This window comes from Lepidochelys kempii, chromosome 10 (assembly GCF_965140285.1).
Source record: "Lepidochelys kempii isolate rLepKem1 chromosome 10, rLepKem1.hap1, whole genome shotgun sequence".
NCBI lineage: Eukaryota > Metazoa > Chordata > Testudines > Cheloniidae > Lepidochelys > Lepidochelys kempii.
In genome coordinates, this window is record NC_136389.1 from 51,197,449 (window position 1) to 51,223,181 (window position 25,733).

General features: G+C 41.6%; 1 protein-coding gene across 3 annotated transcripts in view; it reads left to right on the forward strand.

Moving 5' to 3' along the window:
- Window positions 1–2,348: 2,348 nt before the first annotated feature.
- ACSBG1 (acyl-CoA synthetase bubblegum family member 1) overlaps window positions 2,349–25,733 on the forward strand; it is a 68,970-nt gene continuing 45,585 nt past the window's right edge. For 2 of the 3 annotated variants that reach the window (XM_073303550.2, XM_073303551.2), the window contains exons 1-2: window positions 2,349–2,562; window positions 17,428–17,510. In XM_073303550.2, coding sequence (XP_073159651.1) covers window positions 2,489–2,562; window positions 17,428–17,510 — 157 coding nt within the window. In that variant the 5' untranslated portion in view covers window positions 2,349–2,488. Of the gene's footprint in view, window positions 2,563–17,245; window positions 17,311–17,427; window positions 17,511–25,733 lie in introns of those variants that run through there. The other variant, XM_073303552.2, reaches the window with a different exon arrangement.

The following is a 25,733-nucleotide window of genomic DNA, read 5'->3' on the forward strand; positions in this document are numbered from 1 at the left end:
CTGTGGTCTACACTACAAACTTCATTGGTATTACTATGTTGCTCGGGGTGTGGAAAATTAACACCCCTGAGCGACACCGTTATACTGACCTAACTCCCAGTGTAAACAGTGTTATGTCAAAGGGAGGTCTTCTCCTGTTGACTTATCTACCGCCTCTCAGGGAGGTGGAGTACCTACGCTCATGGGAGAAGCTGTGCTGTCGGTATAGGTAGCATATTCACTAAGTGTTACAGCTGTGCTGCTGCAGCCCTGTAAGTATAGACAAGCCATGAGATTCTTAAACCTCTTATCTTTGAGCCTGCCTTCTTAAACCTGACGAATCCGTTACCTCTCAGCTTAAACCTGCTTACGTCTCAGAGTCATCCCTGAGCCAGAGAGTGTGATGTGTCATTAGAGGCAATTACCTGCAGCTCTTGTGATAGGCCCCTCCCCATTCAACCAGGGTTCACCCAGTTCCCTAGCAGGGCAGGTGATCCCAAGGGAAACAGTCTCTTCAGGCTACTGAAATGTGACTTCTTGGCTGGGAGCGTTCATATTGCCCAGCAGTTCTGACGGACTGCTCCAGCTCGCCATTGCTCATGCTGAATTCAGCCTGTTCTTACTCTCTAGCCTGTTCCTTTTTCCATGCTAGCCAACCTGTTCCAGCTTATATCTGCCCCTGCCTCAGCTGGCTGCCTGGCAGTTCTGACACAGGTCCCTCTCTAGCTGGAGGCTGCAAGAAATTTGCAAAGAGGTTACTATAAAGCTATACAGTCCAATCATCTTTCCCATAGAAAAACAAGTTTTCTCTACCAAATACCTCTCAAGCAAACAAATCCTCTCTACTGTAATGGTTTAGCTACCTTTGTCACTGTGCTTCTTCTCACTGCTTGAGCTTGGGAAAAGAACAAGTATTTAAAGGGTCTGTGGCTCCTTGCACCCCTACCAGTCACTAGCTTGCTTCCCAAGTACAGTACTTTCAGGTTAATTTAGGGATGGTTATTGAGTTTTCCCTTGTTATTTCTTTGACCTGAAGTAAAATATTTTAAAGACCAGATCTCTGAAGTGGCTTTTTTTTTTTTAATTTAAGATGGAGCACTCATTCAGAGGACAGGTTTCAGAGCATTCTCATCAGAACTCATGCTCCCTCCATGAGGTCCACTCCTGTCATTGAACCACCCAAAACCACAGACAGCACCCACCCACAGAAGCCAGTGATCTTCTAGCTGGACTCCTTCACTTTCAGTAGAAGGTAAAAAATTTTAGGTGATAAGAGAAAGAGAGGGAAAAAAAATATGATTAGAGGAGAATAAATGTCTGGAATTTATTCCTCTTGACTTTGGGCTTCTAATAAACTGAACACCCAAAAAAAAAAAAAAAGCAAAAGGGCCCACTTGGTCTGCGATGGCCTGCTGCTTTGTTACATTCTACAGTAAAAGTTATCCAAGCTGAAACCAACACATTTTCCTTGTAATGATTGGGAAAACCAGTAATAAATTTAAGTGGGCTTTCTAGAGCCCTGAAGGAACCCTTTTGAAAATTGTCACCAAACTGAAGGAAGAAGTAGGGAGATTTCTCTGACTCTGATTTTAATCACCCTTGACAAAAATGCTTATTCTTGAATCCTGGGCCCCATAAATATACACTTTTTTGCCTTTGTAATGTTTCATATTGTGCTATTACATATTTTCAAACGTATCTGGGGGTGGTTAGGATGAGAACTCTTGGGACCTACCTCCAAGGTTTTCTCTTTTTCCCCGCCGATTTCAAATTGCACTCGATAGAATGATACTTATTGAATACTGTGCTGCATTGTCAATATACTGGGGATATATTTCAGCAATAATACACTTCTAGCAAAGGGGATAATATAAATTTAGGAAAGTGTTCATATACATTTATTCCCCAAGTGGCAAAACAGTTTTTTCTTAAATTCTGGCAGGCTATTAGTTAAGTGGTGAGCAGATCCTTTTCAATATATATGGTAGTCCTGGTCCTGTGAATTGAAGTAAAAGGGAGCTGTTGGCACTCAGCCATTTAAAGGAATGGGTTTCATATGTGTCATTGACTTGTCGGAGTCATATCCTAATTTAATTAATCTACATTTTTTGGAGAAAATAGTTTACTTGGATGCTCTATTTTGAAACTAGAATTAATAAGAGAATCAGAATTGCTTCGGTTGTTGTAAGCTGTGGACTGATTGGGGTTAGATATCCCAGCAAAAGAGAAAATTTGCATCTTAAAGAACTATGGTCTCATTGAAATTCTTCTCATGTATAATTACAGAAAACTGAATAAAAAACTTTTAACAGTAAGCAACTGGCAGGCTCTGTGACATTTCAAGCATGTTAAAATCGGAGAGAAATGGAGCTTTAGTCTCCTCCTCTTGCATTACGTCTTTATTTGAACAAGTATCCTGTTTCTGTTAGTTTCTTAAATGGTCTCAGGAGCTTATTTATGCCTGATCCAGACAAATTTTTAGCATATTTGTTGTGGAGAGTTTGTCAGAATGGCTGGCAGCGAAGAGACCCTTAAGAAAAAATTGCAAGATGAAAATGAAATGGCAGAAAGCCACGAAACCAGGTAAAGTAACTTTGAGAATTTATACTAACAAACAATCTTTATTTCACAAACCCTAAAACTAAGGACCTGATTCTGCTCCTGCTAAAGTCAATGTGAACCATATTCACTTAATGTTAACTTTACTATTTAATGCAGAATGACAAAAGTCCTTTGTTGAAACTAGAAAGCAAAGAAAACTGTGCCAATGATTCTGAATTGACAATCTCCTTTGCTAATCCATAGACTGTCTGAATTTTATTGCTACTAGCATTATTCAGTTCAGACTATGTCCTATCCACAGTGAAATAATTATCAAAATTTTACCAATTCTGTTCTGGATCTCTGGATCACAGACTGTCCCTTTATAGTATTCTGTGCGTTTATTTATAAAAATAGTCAGTTTGCACAGTTTTTTTTATTTGAACACCTGTGTCCAGTGGCATAGTGTTCACTGCATAAGACAGAAACCGTTAAATCCAGAAATGGGTGTAGCAGTGATTTTGGGGGATGGGGAAACAGTGATCTGAATACTGATGTGAAGATTTGTAGTTCTACAAAAATTGAAAACAGTTCTGTAAAAAAAGAGTATGGAGTTGAAAAATGGCTTAAAAGTTACTTCAACCTTAGGGCAGCAGTCACTCTCAGCGTAATGTGATTTTTTTTTTCTTCTCCTTCAGCATACATGTATGTAAAGCAAGGCAAATAGTACTGTAGAACTGGCAGCCTGCTCAGGGTGGGCAACAGCCAATATCAATTAATTTCAGAATCTCGAAATTAAGTCTCGATTTTTTTTCCCAATACATGAAAGAGCTTGGTTCCTGATAGACACCTTATTCTAGACTTACACTAAGCACTGACAAATCATTATCAGCACCTTAAAACTTTGTTTCAATAAGATTCATTTGTATTTCCCTTTTAAGGTTTATTTTTCTTCCCACCCCTTAAGTTCTTTATTTTTCATCTGGAATACATGACTGCTAATATTTCTAGAGGCAGAAGTAGTGGTTCTCTCTATTTCACAGTTGATATCGGAGTACCTGCTGTGGGTAGCTTAATGTAACTTGTGTTTTTAAATTTGTACATAAGTGAATAAGGTAGAATCCTGACTCTGTTGAGGTCAGTGGAAGTTTTGGCATTGACTTAATAGGGACAGAATTTCACCCCAATCTGCCATGGAAACAAGCACTTGATTAAATATAATTTGAAGGAAATTCAGGTTAGGAACCTATCAGTGGACTTAAATATTCCAAGCTGGTATTAGACGTATCACATGAAGGACTTAGTCTCAAGGGTGGATGAAATCACCATCCAGACACACCATTCTCAATACACTCCTTATTAGCCAACCTATTGGTGCAATGTGTTTAAAACCTTATTTCATATTAAACATTAAAGACTTTTTGCGAAAAGTCATCTTTATTACATTCAAAATATTTACCTATGTTCCATCAAGATGCAGAGGACTTAGGATTCAGTAAATAAACCATAGGTGCAGGTCTATTACAAATGTACCAAACAAATGGCCCAAAATCCAGAAAATATAACTCGGTGCATAAAAACATAACAGCCATCCTGGGTCAGACCAGTATCCTGTCTTCTGACACGCCAGTGCCAGATGCTTCAGAAAGAATGAACAGAACAGGTCAATTATTGAGTGATCCATATCCTGTCATCTAGTGCTGACTTCTGGCAATGGAAAGCAACTCAGTACATTGCATTGTAAAAAAACAAAACAAAAAACTTCTCCACAAGCAATAGCTTAGTCTAGCAGTTCTAAAAACTGAATTATGATTCAGACGGTCAACTGCAGAAATTCATGGCTAACTGCTAGACAAAAGTATATAATTCTATGTGAAATTCCCAGATCAAAAATTTCAGTAAAATGGAAATAAGTTTGTATAATTAATTTGTTAAAAGAATCGTTATTAGAACCTTGCACTGAAAATCTTCTGACTTTTTGACCATTTAATGAGGTTAAACCCAACTCCCAAGTGCCTGGAAATGCACAGGTAAGACAGTCCAGAAACCCTTAACTGTGCTCCTGTACCATTTTCATGTATCTTTGATTTATATACTAGCAGCTGGGAATATTTTGAATCCCCCCTATTCCACTCTGGGCTGTGAGAAGTCCATATTTAGGAGTGTAGACCTATTCAAATCAGAAAGTTATGTGAAATGTAAATATGGACTTTTGGAAATATCCAGATTGTGACTGTGGATAACCTGAACTAGGCCTTTCCCCTCTTGCCTGTTTAGATGAATGAGCCCTGATTTTGGTTTGTATTCAGCAATGCAGTTAAGTTCATGTTTAACATTACAGTCAATGGGACTTAAGTACATACTTAAATGTAAGTATGTACTTAAGTGCTTTGCTGAACTGGGGCCTCTGTGAGCGACCACAGAGTGGATGGGTAACTGTATGATTTTCTGAGGGTTATGATGTGTGACTAACAGGATGCAGTATTGCCAGTTCTTGTTTTGGTTTTGTTTTGGTCACAACTCTAGCAATTTTGGGATTTTTTTAACCTTTTCATGTAAAAACATGAAGAAAGGTTGCTAACTCATGAATTTTCACATATTCAAAATGGCTACCACCTCCTATTACTGTCAATGGGGCTGAAGCCAGCAAGATGGCCACCATTTCCCAGCTGGTTATCAGCTTGCGGAAGTGAGGCTGCCCTTAATAAAGTTGTCTGTCACCTCTTGCTGTTTTCAGCGAGATTGAAGCTATGCTACCAGGTAAAATGGCTGTCCCTGTGTATTTTAGGGGGCTAGACAGGACATGGACTGTGAAGAGGTGCAGAGCCACTGAAAAGTGAATGAGGGGAAGGGGTCACTGGGAAGAGCAAGAGGCAGATTTAGGGGTTGCAGCAGAATGATGCAGGGGTATGTGGGGCAGGAAGGAGGCTGAGAAGTTGTGCAGAGAACGATGAGGGAGGTGAGAAATAAAAGGGATTGGATGCCAGGTTTCATAGCATGGAGGTGGAGGCAGGTAAAGGAAGTCCCCTCCGAGCAGCCAGGGGAAGGCACGTTGCCAACTCTTGCAAATTGATCACAAGTCATGGGATTTTTAGTAGACTGGCACCTAGATCACTGCCTGCAGTAGAACAGGAGCAGACAGACTGATCCATCTCTTGGATGGGAAATTGCATACGAGAAAAGAGACAAGGGCATCCTAAGAATTTTACCTCAGGTTTATTAATTTTAGTTCACCAGTCTCTGTTTTATGACTTGTTACTATGATTTCATGGGGAAATTTGAAACTTAATTTAAGAGAAGATTGTGAAATGAGTGACATTTACTAGAAGTTTGTTGTGTCCCACTAAAGATGGTGGACTATTCCAACTATTATTAGTCAGTACCTCTTTTCCTGTCTGATCAGAGCAGAAGGGAATAATTACAACTGTTACTATTACTGTAATGAGGCTCTTCCCAGTGACCCCTTCTCTTTCTCCAGACTCTTTGGAAATGTGTGTAATAATTATTAGTAATGTCTACCAACAGTTTTGGGTTCCATGAGACTGTCCCACTTTGACCCACTAAACCCCATGTCCTAGTTGAAGTAGATCATTTCCTGCATTCAGTGGCACCCATAGCCGTACATATGGTGTGCATCATTGGCAGGGGCAGAGCTAGAGAGGGCAGCAGTTTCAGCTGCTCCTGGGCATGTTCAGCCTCCTTGGGCATGTTCAATGGCTGTAGGGAGCTCAGGAATGGGAAATGACATTGCACCTGCTTGGGCTGGAAGGTGGAGGCTGACTGTGGCATGGGCATGATAAAGGAGGCACTGGGACCAGGGGCTGCAGTGGAGATGGGACCACAGGGATTGACAGTGACCAAATCCTGCTTGGATTGGAAAGGTTGGGAGGTATGTAATATAAGCACAAACCACACTATAGATGTTTTCTTAACATAGTGTTCATATTATTACAATTTTAGTATTTTCTGTAAAGTCCATTACTGTAACCGTTAAAGGCTTAAAATAAAGTGGTGAGAACACCATGAATGTGAGTTCCAGCAGTACATCTTATTAGAACAACGGCCTCACCTTTTCTGTAAAAATGAAATTGGATTTTATATTTCCTGTCATCCACTTTACATAAGTGTAAAACTCTAGATGATAACTTGTGTGTCCAGGTAGACTTGCTTTACGATCAAAGGTAATTTCGTTAATTTGGGCCATTTTCAGGCTAGTGCCTTCTTGTATCAAGGATAATATGTATTCAGAAAGTATTATACATTCTCATAAGGGCAAATGTATACATTAGCCTTTTGCGCTGATGAATAATATTGATAACCTCTTCAATTGAATTGACTTCTTCTCGAATCTTAACGTAGCTAAAACAGGAATTTCTCTCTTAAATTATATTTTGTCCAAAAATAAAAATCAGAGGTTTGACACTTTGTGTAAATATCCATATTATAGGTTACTCATAAAATCTGTGCTTTCTGCAAATTACAGATAAAGACTCTTGTTCAATCTTTGCATACTTTTACTCAGCAGATGTCCGGGATGTTGATACATAAGCAAAGAAATTTTGTTCACAGTGGTCAATAAATATATGCTAAAGGAGATGATGAATCAAGAGAAAAAGATGCTGATCTGTGACTTTTGGACTTTAGGGGGGCAGTTTAAGCCTCTCAAATTTTGCTTTCATTTTAGTAAAGGGGAGTTTTGCTTGATTTTTAGTTTTGTTTTGTTTTGTTTTTTTTTTCTTCTGTTAAAAGGATATTGGTGACACTGGAGTTTCAAGGACTGGAGATAGTCGTCTCAAATACTTGAGATACATATGCTTCTGTGGTGACACTTATAAAGAAACTGGCATAGTACTTTGATCCCATCAAACAGTGCCACCTATATATAGGCTTGAGTTTGGGCAGTTAAATTATATGCATAGCTCTGTGTGTGTGCTGGACACAGGATTCTAGGCTTATATGGTATCCAGAACTCTGATATTAAGGAAGATGAAAGTGCAGAATTTGTGGAGGGAAAAATACCTTCTGTGACATGTTTTTGAGTCTGGAAACTGGGCTGCAGTTACTTGAAAATGGATGGGGAAGAGAGAAAAAGTATTATAATAACTTCTGTATAGCCATTTGTAGAGAGTACAATGAGGCTGAGTTGGATAGAATTCATCACTGGAGAGCTGGATTTCTGCTGCATAGGTCAGAAGGGAGCAAGCCAGTCTATTACAAGATCATTCTAGAGTTGTGTCATACACTTTATCGTCCGAGTAAAGCCTTATTTCTTTTCCATGCTCTCATATAGTTTTTAATAATGTACTAAATTTGTCTACTTACCAAACTAAAAGGAAAAGAATCAACTTATTTTTAGTGACTAAAAAAGAGATTTTTGGTCCTTTTCTTGCAAATCAAGATAGCTGTTTCCACTTCAGGATAGGCTATTGTTGGCAGCAGGAGCATAGATTTGTATGTAGAGGTGTTGTCCCCCCCACCCCCAAACTATATACAATTTTTGTTTTAGTAGTTTACAATTCCGATTTGATTCCTAATGTGAGGTAGAGCCCTGCAGTGGGACTGGGATCCCATGGGTCTTGCAGGACCTGCTGCCATAATAGCAGGAGCAGGATAAAAATTCAAGAAACAATCCGGGAATGGGTGGGAGTGGGTATTGGGTGGGCGGATGGGGCTGGGAGTGGGATTAAAAATATAATCCTCCCATGCCACAAACACATGAACATCCCAGCCAGCAGCCACCACTTTCCAGCTACCCAGCTCTGAATTTCTGCTGCCCTTCAGAGCAGGGTGGCTGGGGAGGGGTGGCTCCTGGCCCCCCCCAAATATAGAAGTCAAACTATGCCTGTGATTAGCAGCCTCCCTTTTATAAAAGCTATTAGCTACTTGTGAACTTTAGTAGGCAGTAATTTTTTTATTTTATTTTGTTCTTTAAGCTTAATGTAGCTTTTACATTGCATCCGATGAAGTGAGCTGTAGCTGACGAAAGCTTATGCTCAAATTTGTTAGTCTCTAAGGTGCCACAAGTACTCCTTTTCTTTTTACATTACATTAGTAGTTTGAGAAAGTTTGTTTCAGTATTTATGAAAAACAAGTTTGCACAGTCAGCGATAAATAGCTACTACTACTAGCTTGTAAATAAGCTGAGCCTGTTGACAGGATTAGTAGGTGTGGCTATTTGGACTAGTGCAAGTGTGAGAGAAATCTGTTTAGCATAATTTTGTCTCCTCCATAGAAAGGTAGCCTGGATTTCTTATAATTTATCTTGTGGCCAACGTGGTTTCCTCCGTTACATTTGTGACATTGCACTCCCTGTGTTTTATGGAAATATGCTTATGAGTGTGAATATGATGTAACTGGAATATGCTTTATGCAAAAGGTCTCTTGTAAGGTATCATAACAAAGGTTATAATCTACTGAATGTATTCCTCCTATTTGTATATAGGTATTATTCTTGGATCTGAAGCTAAAAATATGAAGTATAACTGAGGTTCTATTGTAATTATGCAAAGGCTGGCCCATTAATGGTGGTTTAAATCTTGATGGCTCCCATTGACCAGGACAATTGGTTGTAAACGGCTCTGTTTACTTACAAACCTTCCAGTGTACATGGGGGGGCCAGCCCAGGAAGAATGGAGGCTGGAGTCTCACAGGACATGTGATCATGTCACCTCATACTGGAATCCATCCTAAATCTGGTACTTTTCCATTTAGGAGGGGTGGGGACCCAGAGAGACAAAAGATTGCCGCCTTGTGACAAAACCATAAAAAGGGGTGAAGCAGGACAGAGGTGGCTGCGAGTCTTGAGAACACCCCTGCTTTCCACCTAAGATGTCTGCTGGAACTAACAAGGACTGTACCAGGGGAAAGGATTGGGCCCAGACTAGGAAGGAGTCTAGTCTGTGAAAGAAGCTTATTGGAACATCTCTGAGGGTGAGATATTATCTGTAATCAGTTTCTTAATGTATTAGGCTTAGACTTGCATGTTTTTGCTTTATTTTGCTTGGTGACTTACTTTGTTCTGTCATTACTTGAAACCACTTAAATCCTACTTTTTATATTTAATAAAATCACGTTTTTGTTTGTTAATGAACCCAGAGTAAGAGATTAATATCTGGGGGAGCAAACAGCTGTGCATCTCTACCAGTATTATAGAGGGTGGACAATTTGAGTTTACCCTGTATAAGCTTTATACAGAGTAAAACGGATTTATTTGGGGTTTGGATCCCATTGGGAACTGGGTGTCTGGGTGCTGGAGCTAGGTGACCTTCTGATCTGTTTTCACTTAAAGCCTGCAGCTTTGCAGGCATGGACCACACCTGGGTCTGTGTTTCAGCAGGCTAGCGTGTCTGGCTCAACATGACAGGGTTTTGGAGTCCCAAGCTGGCAGGGGAAATGTGCTCAGAGGTAATCTCAGCACTTCAGGTGACAGTTCCAAGGGGGACTCTGTGTGACCAAACCCATCACAACATTATTTATGTCCATTGAGTTCAGTCACTGGCCCAAGTGGGTGCATTATCTGGTACTAAAACTCATTTTAGTGATGGCGGGTTTTTTTTCTTCTTCACATATTTCTGTATACCCTGTGATGAGACACAGGGGTTATACAACTCGGGAGCTTCAGGGCCATATTCTCATCTTGCATTGATGTAAAGCTAGGGTGACTCCGCTGTCTTGAGTGTTTAGAATTCTTACTGCAAACTTGTGGTCTTTAAACCACAGCCCTTGCAGGAGGGGCTAACATTACAACAGGAATTACCAAAAAGAATTCAAGATGATTCAGCCACATTTCTTCCTGGAATTGCACCTTGCACTACTTGCACCTGCATAAGGAGGGCACAATTGAGCCCTTAATATAATATAAATTAAAGATATCCGCATGTTTGCATATTTATTTAATGTACCTAAGGGCTCAATCCTGTCTCAGTGGCAGTTGAGAATGTTTAGTACCTAGTAGTAAAGTTGGGTGAAACTTTTTTGGTGAATAGCAATTTCACCAAAAAATGCATTGTCACAGGGTAGCACTGGCCTTTTGACTCATCAACTGCTTCCCAGTTGGGTTTCAAGGGATGGCATCTGAGCCATAAAAATGGGGAAAGAGATAGTGGAGGGTTCAGTCTAGAGAAGTGCACATGAGAGCTTCAATGGGGTGAGAGATTAGCAAGTGAGAGCCAGGAAACTATAGAAAGAAGCTGCAGGAGGCTCCTGGGGGAAAGCTGAAGGTAGAAGAGCAGCAGAGGGGTTTGCTGGTGGATCCCTCTTAACCAGGGGCTGGCCAACTAGGGCTGGAGATGGCTGAAGGCCAGAGAGCAGCAGAGGAAGTTGCCTGCTGACTTCTAAGCTGGAGAGCCAAAGCTGAGTGCCAGAGAGGGCTGATGGCAGAGACCAGTGAAGGAGACATCAGTGGATAAATCCCATGCTGGAGAGCTGAAGGCCAGGGAGGGTGAGGGATGCTCCCCTGGTGAGAATGAACTCCAGCAGAGAGGCTGTGGTCATTCCTGCTGGGAACAGCAGGGTTGTGATGCATCTGGAAGGCCTGAGGTGGTTGTCCTGCAGGACCCCCTGGCTTGAAGTGGTTCCATTATATACAGGGTTTACAGTTTGGTTTAATGGCTCTCAGCACCCCAGCTAGAAAAAATGGTTTCAGCACTTCTTTGGTCCTCTCCTATCTTTCAATCAGGACCAGAAGTGCCCACCTGTGGTGGAAGATGCTGGAGCATGCTAGGTGCTTCGTCCAGGGCTGGCCTTATGGGTGGGTGGCTGTCCTGGGCACAATGGTCAGGTAGTGCTGTGGTCCAGAAGCAAGATTGGGGTGGACCTTGGTTGCAAGGATGTGGAAGGGAGCTTAGGGCAATGGGGCAGGGGAAGCAGTGGGGCCTGGGGACAATAGAGGGTTGGGGAGCCCAAGGAGGCTGTGGAGGTTAGGGAGGGGATGGGTGGGGAGCCCACAGAGCTTAATTTGTTCCAGGGCTGAGCCCTGGCACCTCTAGGCTTGGCAGTCAGCCCCAGCACCTCTGGGCTTGCCATGTCAGTTACACATCACTCAGTGGCCAGAGGAACTTCCTGAGCCCTGGCACCTCTTGCATTACAAATTAATCACTGGGATCCAGGGAGTTATCTTGGGCCAGGGGGGATGGGTGGGGAGCAGGGATGATGTGTGGGGCCAGGGGCAGTGGCTGGGGGACTGAAGGAGGCAGCAGGGGTTGAAGGCAATGGGGGGGATGAGTGGAGAGGATGGGCGGGGAGCCTAGGGAGACAACGGGAGCAGGGTGGGTGGGTGGGGAATTCAGGGAGGTAGTGGGGGCTAGGGATGATGGGGGGTGGGGTAGGTGGGGAACCTGGGAAGGCAGAGGGGGCTGGTGCACCAAAATGCAAGTTCGCCCAGGATGCCATTTTTCTCTGAGGTCAGCCCTGGCTTTATCAATAGTGTAAAGATTGTGGGATTTTAAGGACTGCATAAACTGGGTGTGAGAAATGGACTATGTCTGGGACTTTTAGTAATAAGCTGGTCCCAAAGAGGGAAAGTATTGAGACAAGAGAGCTGTTGTGGAGTTAGTGGGGACTCTGAAGAAAAGGCAACTAAGGAAGTCCTTTGTTCTGCCACAACAGGACACTTCAGGCAGGCCTGCCTTATTACATGCATTTTGAGGGGCATTGAATCTTATCCGCATTTTGGGTCAAATTTGGCAAATATTTTTGGCTGAAAAAAACTGGGAAGAAAAATTTCAGAAATGTCAAAAGGTTGGTTCCCCCCCCAAACATTTTTCTAAATGGACTTCTTTGACAATGTCAATTTAAAATCAATCAGAACGTTTTGTTTGACCCAAATATTTTTTGGTTTTGTTTCTCCAAAGTTTTTCTTTAAATCTAGTTTTGGTTTGAAACTAACCAAAAATTTTCTTTTTAATTTTTCTGTTCAACCACCGAACCAAAAAATCAATTATTTGCTCAGCCCTATCTAGTGGGAGGCACTACAGACCTTGCAGGTTTGGCCCCAGATATTCTACCTGAATCTATTGGACTGTGAATAGTGGAATGTACTTAGAAAATAAATGTTGGGGAATGTATATACTAGGAGCTTAACTGATGTTCAATGATATCTTCTTAACAATTGATCTTTTGCTGTGTTAGGACACACTGGCCAGGGAAATTGGGTTTATGAGAGCATCTTTTTCATGTATTCTAGTATTGGTCTCTTAAATCATTTTGGTTTTTGAACAGTTTGAGAGACTTAGTATTTCAGATTGTCCTCAAGAGAAGTAAGCAGTTGGATAGGAAAGCCATGTTTGATCAAAAAGTTCTGTAGTGGATAAAAATGGCATATTGTCTAATTTAGTTTAATTCATTACTAGGCAAATTATAAACACATGTTCATTTATGCCAGGAGCGCCACTGAAGGCAACAGGAATTCACATATGAAGAAACTATTTGCATAAGTAAAAGCTTGCAGGATTCAGTCCTAAATTACTAAAGACAAACAAGTAGACATTGCACAATAATTCAGGTATGATAAGGGAGTGGAGTGATTAATGCAGAGGAGGTACACCTACTGTTAACAATAAATAGCAATCAGTAGTCAAAAGCTTACTGCCTTTAGGAAAGCAGATTGTAGAGTGAGACCTTAAATGAGCTAGCAGCAAGAGCTGCTGAGTAAATGAAAGCTGCTGCACACTGTGGAACCTGATGTGGGGAAAACACAAGCAAATCTTTCAGAGTGGAGAAGCAGCTGCCCCCAGGAGGAGCAAACGGAATCACTTCTAGAAGAAACACGTGAGTGATAGAAGAAATTTGTTAACTGGGAGACAGACACCCCACACTAGAGGTTCGCACATTCCATCTTAACCCATCTTCAGGGTAATGTAATTTAATACAAAACAAACAAAAAAAAATCCCTACACTAGTACAAGGATAAGTTTCAGAGTACCAGCCGTGTTAGTCTATATTCGCAAAAAGAAAAGGAGTACTTGTGGCATCTTAGAGACTAACCAATTTATTTGAGCATAAGCTTTCGTGAGCTACAGCTCACTTCATCGGATGCATACTGTGGAAAGTACAGAAGATCTTTTTATACACCCAAGCCATGAAAAAATGGGTGTTTACCACTACAAAAGGCTTTCTCTCCCCCCCACCCCACTCTCCTGCTGGTAATAGCTTATCTAAAGTGATCACTCTCCTTACAATGTGTATGATAATCAAGTTATCTCACAAATCTTGGGAGACAGGCCAGTCCTTGCCTACAGATAGTCCCCCAACCTGAAGCAAATACTCACCAGCAATCACATATCACACACAGAACCACTAACCCAGGAACCTATCCTTGCAACAAAGCCCGTTGCCAACTGCCCACATCTATTCAGGGGACACCATCACAGGGCCTAATAACATCAGCCACACTATCAGAGGCTCGTTCACCTGCACGTTCACCAATGTGATATATGCTATCATGTGCCAGCAATGCTCCTCTGCCATGTACATTGGTCAGACTGGACAGTCTCTACATAAAAGAATAAATGGACACCAATCAGATGTCAAGAATTATAACATTCATAAACCAGTCGGAGAACACTTCAATCTCTCTGGTCATGCGATTACAGACATGAAAGTTGCAATATTACAACAGAAAAACTTCAAAACCAGACTCCAGCGAGAGACTGTTGAATTGGAATTCATTTGCAAATTGGATACTATTAACTTAGGCTTGAATAGAGACTGGAAGTGGCTAAGTCATTGTGCAAGGTAACCTATTTCCCTTGTTTTTTTCCTACCCTCTTCCCCCACCCCCCCGACATTCTTGTTAAACCCTGGATTTGTGCTGGAAATGGCCCACCTCGATTATCATACACATTGTAAGGAGAGTGATCGCTTTAGATAAGCTATTACCAGCAGGAGAGTGGGGTGGGGGGAGAGAACCTTTTGTAGTGGTAAACACCCATTTTTTCATGGTTTCTGTGTATAAAAAGATCTTCTGTACTTTCCACAGTATGCATCCGATGAAGTGAGCTGTAGCTCACGAAAGCTTATGCTCAAATTGGTCAGTCTCTAAGGTGCCACTCATGCATTGTTGGGTTTTTTTGGGGTCATTTGACTTTTAAAACAAAATTATTATGTTGTGTGGGGTAGAGAGTGCTTCCAGTGTTTCTGCAGTGGTGGAGGGAGGTGCTAAGCCTGTACAGTTCATACCGCTTTCAGGGCGTGTGTGTGTGTGTGTGTGTGTGCGTGCATATACAGAGGAATGGGTTTTTGCTACTCCTTTTAAAAAAAAAAAAACTAGCCTGTGTTTCCCTCCATGCTCTCCTCGTGGCTCTGTCCAGAGGGTAAGAATGGAGTAGGGTTAAGAGATTCTTAGTAACACAGTTCAGTTTAGAATTTGAAATATTAATAAAATCGGAAATACACAAAGGTATTTAAAAAATTCTCTGTAATATTACATTGTGTAGTCAGTCACTTCTAAAGCAGGGGTTCTCACAACAAATTTTTTGGTGGCCTCAAAATGCAGCCACCAACTCTTGCTGGTGGCAGCTCTGACAATTTTTCCTAAAATTCTTAATTAACTTTAGGAAAAACAAATAAATAGGCATACATATACGTGTCCAAATCATTATAATTTATTTATGTAGGGTATTTTTTGAAGGCTTAATAATAAAAATATGCAGTTATCTTTAGTCTTCACTGAACCTAAACAGAATAGAAACACAAATAAGGTGCATTGCACATTCTTGTCTTTTGTTGTTGTTTTTTTTTTTTGCTTTTTTGGTTGCTTTTTTAAAACTTGCTAGCTGGTAAGTCTGCTGCTGTGAAAATTGATATTTGTATGTTCCTTTTCACAGCCTCCCATCTAGCTACTAAGTCTGCTGTGGAGAGAGATATTAACAAACATACAAATATCCATTTTCACAAGCAGACTTACTCAGCCCCATCAAGGTGGGGACAAATTAAGCCCTGGATGGGGAGGTGGGTAGGGAGGCAGCAGGGTCATGGGGGGATGAATGAAGGGTCAGAGGAGGCAGCGAGGGCTAGGAGTGATGGGGTGGGGTGGTGAGCCAAGGGCTGGTACCTGTGGTTGGGGTCCAGAGCCTGAAGCTCCACGACCGGATCCTGGGATCCCATGGTTGTGGATGGGGCCTGTGCCTGAAGGAGGCAACAGGGGCCAGAGGTGATGCTGGGAGGGGTGACCCCAGGGCCAGCACTGTGGCTTCTGCCACCATGTGGCCAGGGCTCCACACCCAGAGCCTACCACCACAGAGCTGAAGCCCGAGTTCACTGTCCCAGGAAGGTGGGGAATTCACACCAGCTGCCTGCTCCTCTGGTGTTTGTGGCTCCAGAGGGGAGCAGGGGCCAACCCCTGCTTGTGGCCCTGAAGGAGGAGCCATTGCTTTGCCCTTGCAAATCACCACCCAGAAATCTGTGACTGCAGAAAAACCACTGGTGGCTGAATTTGAGAAACACTTTTCTAAAGGCTCCACTCATTGACCATTAAGAGGTCTGCTCATGGAGACTCTGCAGGCTGCTGAGGTTGAGCTACTACATAAGCTCTTTCTCAGTGATGGGAATCCTGCACTGCTGCCTGGAATATCTGGCAGTAGGAGAAAAGTAATACTGGCATTATTCTAATGTTTCTAAAACCATTTTAGTAATGTTCATGAATCATTGGACACCAAAGCTTTTTGCTCCCAATTTGGATTGTCGGTGTTTTTTTTAAAGTATAAATATGAGCATTGTTGATCACATCAATTTTTACAAAGTACTGCACTATACCAACTATGCCAGCCAGCAGATCTGGCTAGGCACACAGGAGAGCAGATGCTGCAACTTCTCCAAGTGTGATGCAATGGGCTTGATTCTCCAGTGCCTTGCAGCTTGTGCCATCATTTACACCTGTGCAACATGGGCATAAAAAGCTCCCAAATTCAAAGCCTCCACTCATTTACAATGCTAGCACTGGTGTAATGATGGGAGAATTCTGATTCTATAGCATTGTGTAGTCCTTGATGTTTGTGCTAGGTGGATGCACAAGTGTGATGCAATAGAGGACCCGTCTCATTGTGCCTGAGTCAGCCTCCTGGAGCAGGGACTTAAAGGCTCAAACAACCCTTAATACTTGAAGTAGCCAGCTGGTTTTTGTTCCAGTGGCCATTGTGTTTTACGTGTGTGCAAAGGCAAGTATAGAGTATACGTTGTTTGCAACCCTGCAACAAACTTCTGTGGAGGGGTGAATTTCATCCTTGTGATAAAGATTCTGTTGCGTTGACAAAGTTGTTTTTTTTTTTAATTGTTTGTACCAGGTGCTAGATTAATAGTATTTGGAACTAAGAGTCTCTGCAACTTGTTTTTAATCCCTTTAACAGATATAGTACAGATATCAGCAGTGAAATCTTCCACATACTGTATTACCAACATGCTCACAATTTATACTTGTACAATTCATGTCCGTTCTGCTGTGACTGCCAACAACAGGTCAATTAGTGCCCAGCGTAATGATGTATTTGATATTAACTTTATTCAGTAGATTTGGACTGAGATTTCATAATCTAAACCATGTGAAATGATATTAACTTTATTCAGTAGATTTGGACTGAGATTTCATAATCTAAACCATGTGAAATGATATTAACTTTATTCAGTAGATTTGGACTGAGATTTCATAATCTAAACCATGTGAAATGATATTAACTTTATTCAGTAGATTTGGACTGAGATTTCATAATCTAAACCATGTGAAATGAGAGTATCAGCCATCAGATAAGAAATGCTTTCAGTCACTAGTGTGGTCATATTAGAAACAGTGACCAAGAGGTGAAAAGGCTCCCCATTCCCAGGAGCCATATAATCTCTCCCTTATGTAGTATTTACTAGCTGACTTTTAAAGTTACTCTATAGATAACTTTTTTATAACTGTGTCTTTTGTCTTAGAACACTGACAGATAAACAGAAAATCTCAAAAGAATCACTAACTTATTCTGAGAAGATCCAAGATAAAGGCAAAGAACCCCCAGGTAAGCAAATAAAGGACATTTGTTTGAAAACTTGGGACATTACTGCTTGTTTCATTTGTTCCAGTGATAGTAGTGACTGGAGAAGTCATGATATTCTGCATGATTTATTAAACAGGGAAGAAACCTGAATTAAGAGAGAAATTTGCATTAATAGCATATTATGGGTAGTGGTAGCTGCCCCATATTTAAGGGATCCTTTTCTAGTAATCTCCTACTAGTGTGTTCATTTGGCCTTTGTATAGTCTTGCAGATTGTACTGAATGCAGTTCATGGCTGGGTGTCACATGCATGGCTGATGGGATGGTGAGGAGTGATGAAGAATGAAAATAAAACTTTAACTGTGGTAAATCAGGGTGACTCAAAACTGCTGGGAGGTTTGTGTAAACCCATGTGACCTGACCAATTTCACCAGGCTGCAGAGTGGCCTTTGTCTGGCTTTGGGAGAATTACTACATAAAAGTGAAAAAATTAATCTAATTGTAGGCAGAATCTCACAAGGGTCCCCTGTTAGCTTTGCCGCTGAAGCCTGTTCACAAGTTTTGAAATAATAGGAACCCTTACAGAATTGTATGTATTAGGCAATAACAGTAGACTGTAAGATGAAGAAATGGAGGTGCTCCACAGGAATCTTGTAAGCAGATTTTTAGCTACAGAAAAGCCATTCTAGGCTCACAGAAAAGGGTTTTTATTTAACAAAGGCATGGACAGCTGGCAGATTCATTCTGTAAAGCCAATTACAAATTAGAATAGTCAAATGTGGTCGCTAATTGTCCAATGTTCAGAGTTCAGAAATATTTGATAGGACCTTTTGGGGGACACATTACATGTATTGATAGTTACTAAGGCTCTGATTCGGCTAAGTACTTGACATGCACCTGACTTTAAGCACGAGTTGTCCAAATACTTTACTGAATCAGGGCCTTATGTAAGTTTTTGTTAACTTTGTTTTGCCATTTTGTGTCAATGAACCTGTAGCAGGGTCCAGAGTCCATGTTAACTTTCTGCTTGACAGATAACAAACTTTGTGTTTTGAGATCATACACAAGTACAAGTGCTGAGTCACAAGGGAAAGTTGGGGACTGAATGCTCAAGAATGTTCTCAGAAGTTATATAGGAAATAACTATAATGACAGTCACCTGGTCCGAGAAGAAAGCCTTTAAGAAGGGAGAGCACCACACCCAGTTGTTACTCTCTAGGTATACAACCTAGTTCTAGACAGTAGGAGGGAATCCTGTTTGTTTTTTAGTAGAGAGTTTTTCTTTTGTTGTAATCGGTGGACACTGAAGTTTAGAAATATAACCTTGAGGGATAAAACTGCTGATTAAAAGATGGATTCATTTTTTATTACTGAGCCAGCAGATCCACTCTATCCTGTCTACAGTATGGGGCCAGGCCCAGATTTTGATATCCACTGAACCGATATAAATCCAAGTAACTCCACTGAAGTCAGTGAGAGTTGCTTACTGGTTTAAAACTTACGTAAGTAGAATGAGAATGGGGTCCAATTCTAACATAATTGGTCTGATTCTCCTCTCATGAATGCCAGTTTTACATTGGTGCAACATAACTGACTTTAGTGGAGTTACTACTGATTTACCTCAGTTGTAAGAAGCCATCCAAATTGACTAATATAATATTATAAGATTTGTTTTTAACTTATTTGCATCCCTTCCCAATTCCCCTGGGCCAGATACTGCTCCTATTCAAGTCCATACTAAAATGTGTGTTGACTTGAACAGCCCGATCCTGTTCTTACTGCTCTCTTGGGCCTCGGTTTCCCGCACCATAAAATGGGGATAATTCTTACTCCACAGGTATGTCATAAGTCCAACTTAATTAAAGCTTGTAACATGCTCTGAAATCCTTGGATTAAAGATGCTATAAATATGGGTTTGGCAGAATTAGATTTTTATTCTTGTATACAGTAGAACTTTGGGAATGGAGGTTGTTCATAACTGAAATGTTCATAACTCTGAACAAAATGTTATGGTTGTTCTTTCAAAAGCTTACAACTGGACATTGACTAAATACAGCTCTGAAACTTTTCTATCCAGGAGAAAAATGCTGCTTTCCCTTATTGTTTTAGTAGTTTATGTTTAAGACAGTACTGTACTGTATTTGCTTTTTTTGGTCTCTGCTGGCTGATTGTGTACTACTGCTTCCAAATAAGGTGTATGGTTGACCAGTCAGTTCATAACTCTGATGTTCTAGTGTAATTTCAATAGAAATGTCAATGTTTATTTTTAAGCATTTTTTTTCTATTTTCACAGTTGCAGGAACTAAGGGGGGGATGGTGCGATTCAAAAAGTTAAAGCTTTATAACCGTTACAATACAAATAGCCTTAAATCAGACTCAGATATGTTCTCAAGCAGCATTTCTTTCTTTGCCTATCTGTAAATTTCAGTGATCATTGATGAAAATATTTTGTCATTGGTTTGTGTGTAACATTTATGGATAAAAATCTAATCCTTCCACACATATATAAATGTACAAAGTACTATGATATATGCAGTGCTTTTCATCTTAAAGGCTTTTCACTAATTGACAAGCATGTGCATGGGGATCTAGTATTTGTGCGTCAGCTGTTTATTTGCATATGTGTGGTCTTTCCCCACACCTTTTAAAATCCTTCTACTGTTTCTGGAGCCTATGGAAAGAGTAAACACAGAGGAAAATATTTTATTTTATTGCTGCTCAATGACATCTGCTATTTATTCAGATTCACATGGAACTCAAAGGCCTAATAATCGTGATTTATCATCTCCATTATTCTACATAAGAGGAAGGTTGAGGGAGAAGTCAAAGTCCCAGACTTTCAAACTCCTTTCCTTAAACTTAAGCACGTAACTCCATTTGTAGGCAATAAAATCAATAAGTGGACTGATTTTCAGAGGCGAGACGTGTCAGGAGGAAAGAACATTGGTTAAGCTGGAGTTCTTGCAGTCTTAGAGATTCACATGACTGTACTCTTAGCAAAAATGAGAGGACTTCAGAACAGTGAGGAATCCTGGCTGATGAGGAGCACCTCCTGAAAGTGCTGAGCACGGTCATGTCCCATTAGAGTCAAGTATCCTTAGCACTTTGCAGAATCATCAGGTTTATCATGAATGGTAATGTTTTACAAGGTACATCGGGATTGGTTTTAGGCATAGGCTAACTAAGCAACTGTTCAGGGTAATGCATTTAATGGGATATCCCAGAATAGAGCTTGGAACTGTTGTGATCGCTCCTCCATTGGTCAGTCCCACACTCAATTTCTCAGTCTACCAATTGTTTCTGCTGAACCATGTGCAATAGTCACCTTTGGGTCTTATATCCATCCCAGAATCTGTCTCACTTGAATGTCAGAATTCTGCACCCTAGAATCATTTACATCCCAGAGTTAAAGTGATTTGTAAATATTTTTGTGAATAAACATGGAGGATTCACTCCCTTATTTTTCTTGGGGGGGCTTATAGTTATTCACCAGCATGCAGACACTCAGCCATTGGATGGCTGAAAATTTGTACCAGAAATTGCATTATTTTCTATTTGTTATTGTTTAAAAAATTTTCAGCCATTCAATCAGGCAGTGGAAACAATACTATGTGTCATAGGAGTTCAGTCATACACCATGAAAAGTGAATAGCAAATAGTCAGTAAACAGTTTACAGAAAGCCCATAGGCTGTCATAAATTCATATAAACTATTTAGCAAAATTTGTGAATGATACCTATGTTTGTATAAACCAGGATCAGTTCTTGAATGACTTGTAAACAAAGTCAGCTAAGCTGTTCAGAAAATAAATAATTTAGACAGCTACTCAAATTTGTTTTATTTAAACTGTTTTTCCCTGGAGAACTGGGTTTTCAGCTAAACAAATTTTTTTCATAAAAAGCATCTGCTTTCCATGGGAAATTGGTGGTTGTTGTTTGTTGTTGAAAAACCCACTGCTTGAAAACTGAAATATTTGTATTTGGATCTGCCACTGTGGTGCCTTGAGAGCTGCTGTTCATTTGCCTTATGTCTCCCATTCTCCTCTAGGCTCAGGCTTCCATGAAGCACTGCCTCCCCACCAGAGGGAGAGACCACAGTACATCCAGGAAATTTAATCCAAGCAGGGAGCTCGGCCCACAGAGAAGAATTGGGGGAGGGGGCCATGAGGCACCCAAACTGCAGTTCCTAAAAGGCATGTCTGAATCAAAATATTTTGGTTCTCAATACTTTGGGGGAAAAAATCCTTCCTCAGGGGGGAAAAAAAATTCTGACCAGTTCTAATATGCAGTGAATGATTCAGCCAGCTGTCCCCAGAATCCAGACAAGTAATCTTTAATCAGTGTCATGCTTCAGTAGGGATAAAGTGACACAGAAAAGTGCCAAAGGGGGCAGGAGCAATCAGAGCTACAAGAAGAGGGGACACAAACCTTGCCATCTACTACACCAAGGAATTTTAGGATGCACTTAGTTGTGCAAACCCCGTTGAGATGAAATGGTCATTTACTTTGCTGATGGACTCAGTGTGTCTACATATACAATTTGCTACGTCATAGTGCATTTAAAAAAAACCAGTATGAAAGGGTCATTTTTTAGTTCCACATTGGTTTCAGTTAGTGCTCTGAGTTCATCACCCGTCTATACCTCTAATACAATTTGATCTTCAAACTATGCCTAAAGAACAGGAGTACTTGTGGCACCTTAGAGACTAACCAATTTATTTGAGCATAAGCTTTCGTGAGCTACAGCCCACTTCATCAGATGCATACTCACTGTAGCTCATAAAAGCTTATGCTCAAATAAATTGGTTAGTCTCTAAGGTGCCACAAGTACTCCTTTTCTTTTTGTGAATACAGACTAACACGGCTGTTACTCTGAAACTATGCATAGTATGGAATCATAGAATACCACGGTTGGAAGGGACCTCAGGTGGTCATCTAGTCCAACCCCCTGCTCAAAGCAGGACCAACCCCCAATTTTTGCCCCAGATCCCAAATGGCCCCCTCAAGGATTGAACTCACAACCCTCGGTTTAGCAGGCCAATGCTCAAACCAAGTAGTTCAACTATGCATGGTACTTATTTTGCTTTTCTGAAAGTGAATAATCATCTTATTCAGCCTTTAGCCAGTAGTTCCTTCCCAGGCTCTTTCAACGTTAGCACGTGCTTCTGCTATGTGGGAGCAGAAAAGTTCTTTTCATTTGCTGCTGCTCTTACAAAGCCCTCTAGGAAACAGAATAATCAGCGCCTTTAGAATCCTTTGGTTTATTTTCCAGGATGCAGAGCTATTTTCAGTTTCTTTTTCTACAAGCAGTCACATTAGACACTGAAAGGGTATTCAAGTTCATATAGCTGTATACACGTGTAAGGGACTGGGATGTAGGCAGTCATGTCTAGTGGTCAGAGCTGGCCTGAGGCCTACCCACCAGGGACAGGATTCACCAGGCCAGAGTTGGAGGAATTGCAAGGCCAAGTTCCATAAACAAGAGTCTGGGTTAGTCAGGTCAGGGTCAGAGACTGGCATAGGCAACACATGCAGAGGGGGGATATGGCATCTCACACCGCCCCCAGATTTCTGCCAGGATGGGAGTTGGGCAGAGTACTGCTGAAGGGACGTGTCTGGGAAAGGCACCAGCAGTAAGTGCTCCTGCTGAGCCCTACTAGTTGTCACCCAGAGCAGAGAAGTGAGGCTGGACTGACAGCACAGCTCTGTGCCAGAGGGGGCACGGGGAAGTCTGCAGCTGCAGTTACCTGCTTGGGGTGAACGGAAGGAAACTCAAGGTGTCACTTGGGGCAATGGGAGAGGGTTGGCAGCAGGGCCCAGGGGAGCTAGGGCTGGGGTGGGGAGCCCAGGGAGGTAGTAGGGGCCAGGATCAATAGGTGGGTGGTCTGGGAGAGTCAGCAGGGGCTGGGGCAATAGGGAGGTGGGTGGGGAGCCCAGGGAGGCAAAGGGGGGCCAGGGGTGATTGGGGGGGATGGGTAAGGGACCAGGGGAGGCAGCAAGGGCCAGGGGCAATGCAGGGGATGGATGGGGGACTGGGGGAGGCAGCAGGGGCCAGGGCACCAAAATATAAGTTCACCCAGGGTGCCATTTTCCCTAAGAGAGATAAGCAGGGCTGGTCTTAAGGGTGGGCAACCACCAAAGAGGCGGTGGTCGGGGGGGTGCCATGGTCAAGAGGGTGTTGCTGAAGGGTACCTTGGTAGTCAGCAGGAAGCGGACCATGGCTCTGGTGAGAAGGGGAGGGAGGGTCTGCCATTGTGCCCAACCACCCACCCAGCCGTTACCAGTCACCTATGGCTGGAGATCAGAGGTAGTACCAGGTTAGAATCAAAAGGCAGGAATCTGGGTTGAAGTCAGGCTGGAGTCAGAGATCAGGAGACAAGGCAAAGTCTGACGTTGTAGCAGGCCAAGATCTGTGTGGTTACCCAAACAACTTCCTGGGCCAACTCCTGGGGTTAAGTGGAGGCACTTGTCCAATCAGAAGGCAGCAGGATACAGACACTCTGGATCTCATAGGTGGTATTTCCTGCAGCACCTATTCTCCACAGTGCTCCCTGACCATGGCCTCTTGGTGGTACTGTGGAAATATTAGTTACCCCAGGCTCTGCAGACCTGGTTTCCAGTCTCCAGATCCTCAGAATATGTCATAGCACTGCAGTGACTCAGCCTAATCTCAGTGAGCCTGATTCTGTTCTCAGTTATGCTGGTGTGAATCAGAAGTAACCCCACCAAAGCCAGTGTAAAACTTGTACAAGTAAGAGCAAAATGAGTCCCAGGAATATTCTGAAGTACATTTTAGTTGGTGTGGATAATAAAGAGAGTAATGTGATATTTAACACTTGTTTCTGGAGAACTGTTGAGCTATATACCACATCTGCAGTGAGTAGAAATTTGGAGTTTTCTTTTGAGACACAGATCTAGAAGTGTTGCTAACATGTTCTCTTCCCTTAAAGATGTGCTTTTGCTATCTCCATGAATACAGTAGATTAGAAAAAACATATTCTGGCTCTGTATTGCCTAATGTTTCTTCCAACAAGGAGTCAATCTGCTCTAGAAGTCCAGCTCTTCTTCACCTGCTTGAAAACTAGAACACAATACAGTTGTTCTTCCTCCTATGTGCTTGTGATATGTAGCAGCAGGAGACCCATAATTGCATAATCAACAACTTCCTAAGTGACCAACTCCAAGAGATAAGAGAAATAACAATAAATATTATGACTGGTGGAGAAGAAACCCTGAGTCTTGCATCTTGTCAACATAGACATGAGGTTGTATCTTTCAGTGTTCTCCTTGATGGTTCAAATATATAGGACAAGAGCGTCTATTGATTTAGATTTCAGAGTAGCAGCCGTGTTAGTCTGTACGCACAAAAAGAACAGGAGTATTTGTGGCACCTTCGAGACTAACAAATTCATTTGAGCATAAGCTTTCGTGGGCTACAGCCAATTTAATCGGATGCATGCAGTGGAAAATACAGTAGGACGATTTTATATACACAGAGAACATGAAACAATAGGTGTTACCATGCACACTATAACGAGAGCAATCATTTAAGGTGAGCTATTACCAACAGGAGAGAAAAAAAAACCTTTTGTAGTGATAATCAAGATGGGCCATTTCCAGCAGTTGACAAGAACGTGTGAGGAACAGTAGGAGGGGAAAACAAACACAGAGAAATAATTTTACTTTGTCTAATGACACATCCACTCCCAGTCTTTATTCAGGCCTAATTTAATGGTGTCCAGTTTGCAAATTAATTCCAATTCAGCCTGACCAGAGAGATTGAAGTGTTCTCTGACTGGTTTTTGAATGTTATAATTCTTGACGTCTGATTTGGCCAATGTACATGGCAGAGGGGCATTGCTGGCACAATGGCCAAACTGGACAATCTCTACATAAAAGAATAAATGGACACAAATCAGACGACTATAGACCTAAAAGTCGCAATATTACAACAAAAAAACTTCAGAAACAGACTCCAACGAGAAACTGCTGAATTGGAATTAATTTGCAAACTGGACACTATTAAATTAGGCTTGAATAAAGACTGGGAGTGGATGTGTCATTAAACACGGGGAAATAGTTTTACTTTGTGTGTTTTTTTTCCCCCCTACTGTTCCTCACACGTTCTTGTCAACTGCTGGAAATGGCCCATCTTGATTATCACTACAAAAGGTTTTTTTCTCTCCTGCTGGTAACAGCTCACCTTAAGTGATCACTCTCGTTATAGTGTGCATGGTAACACCCAT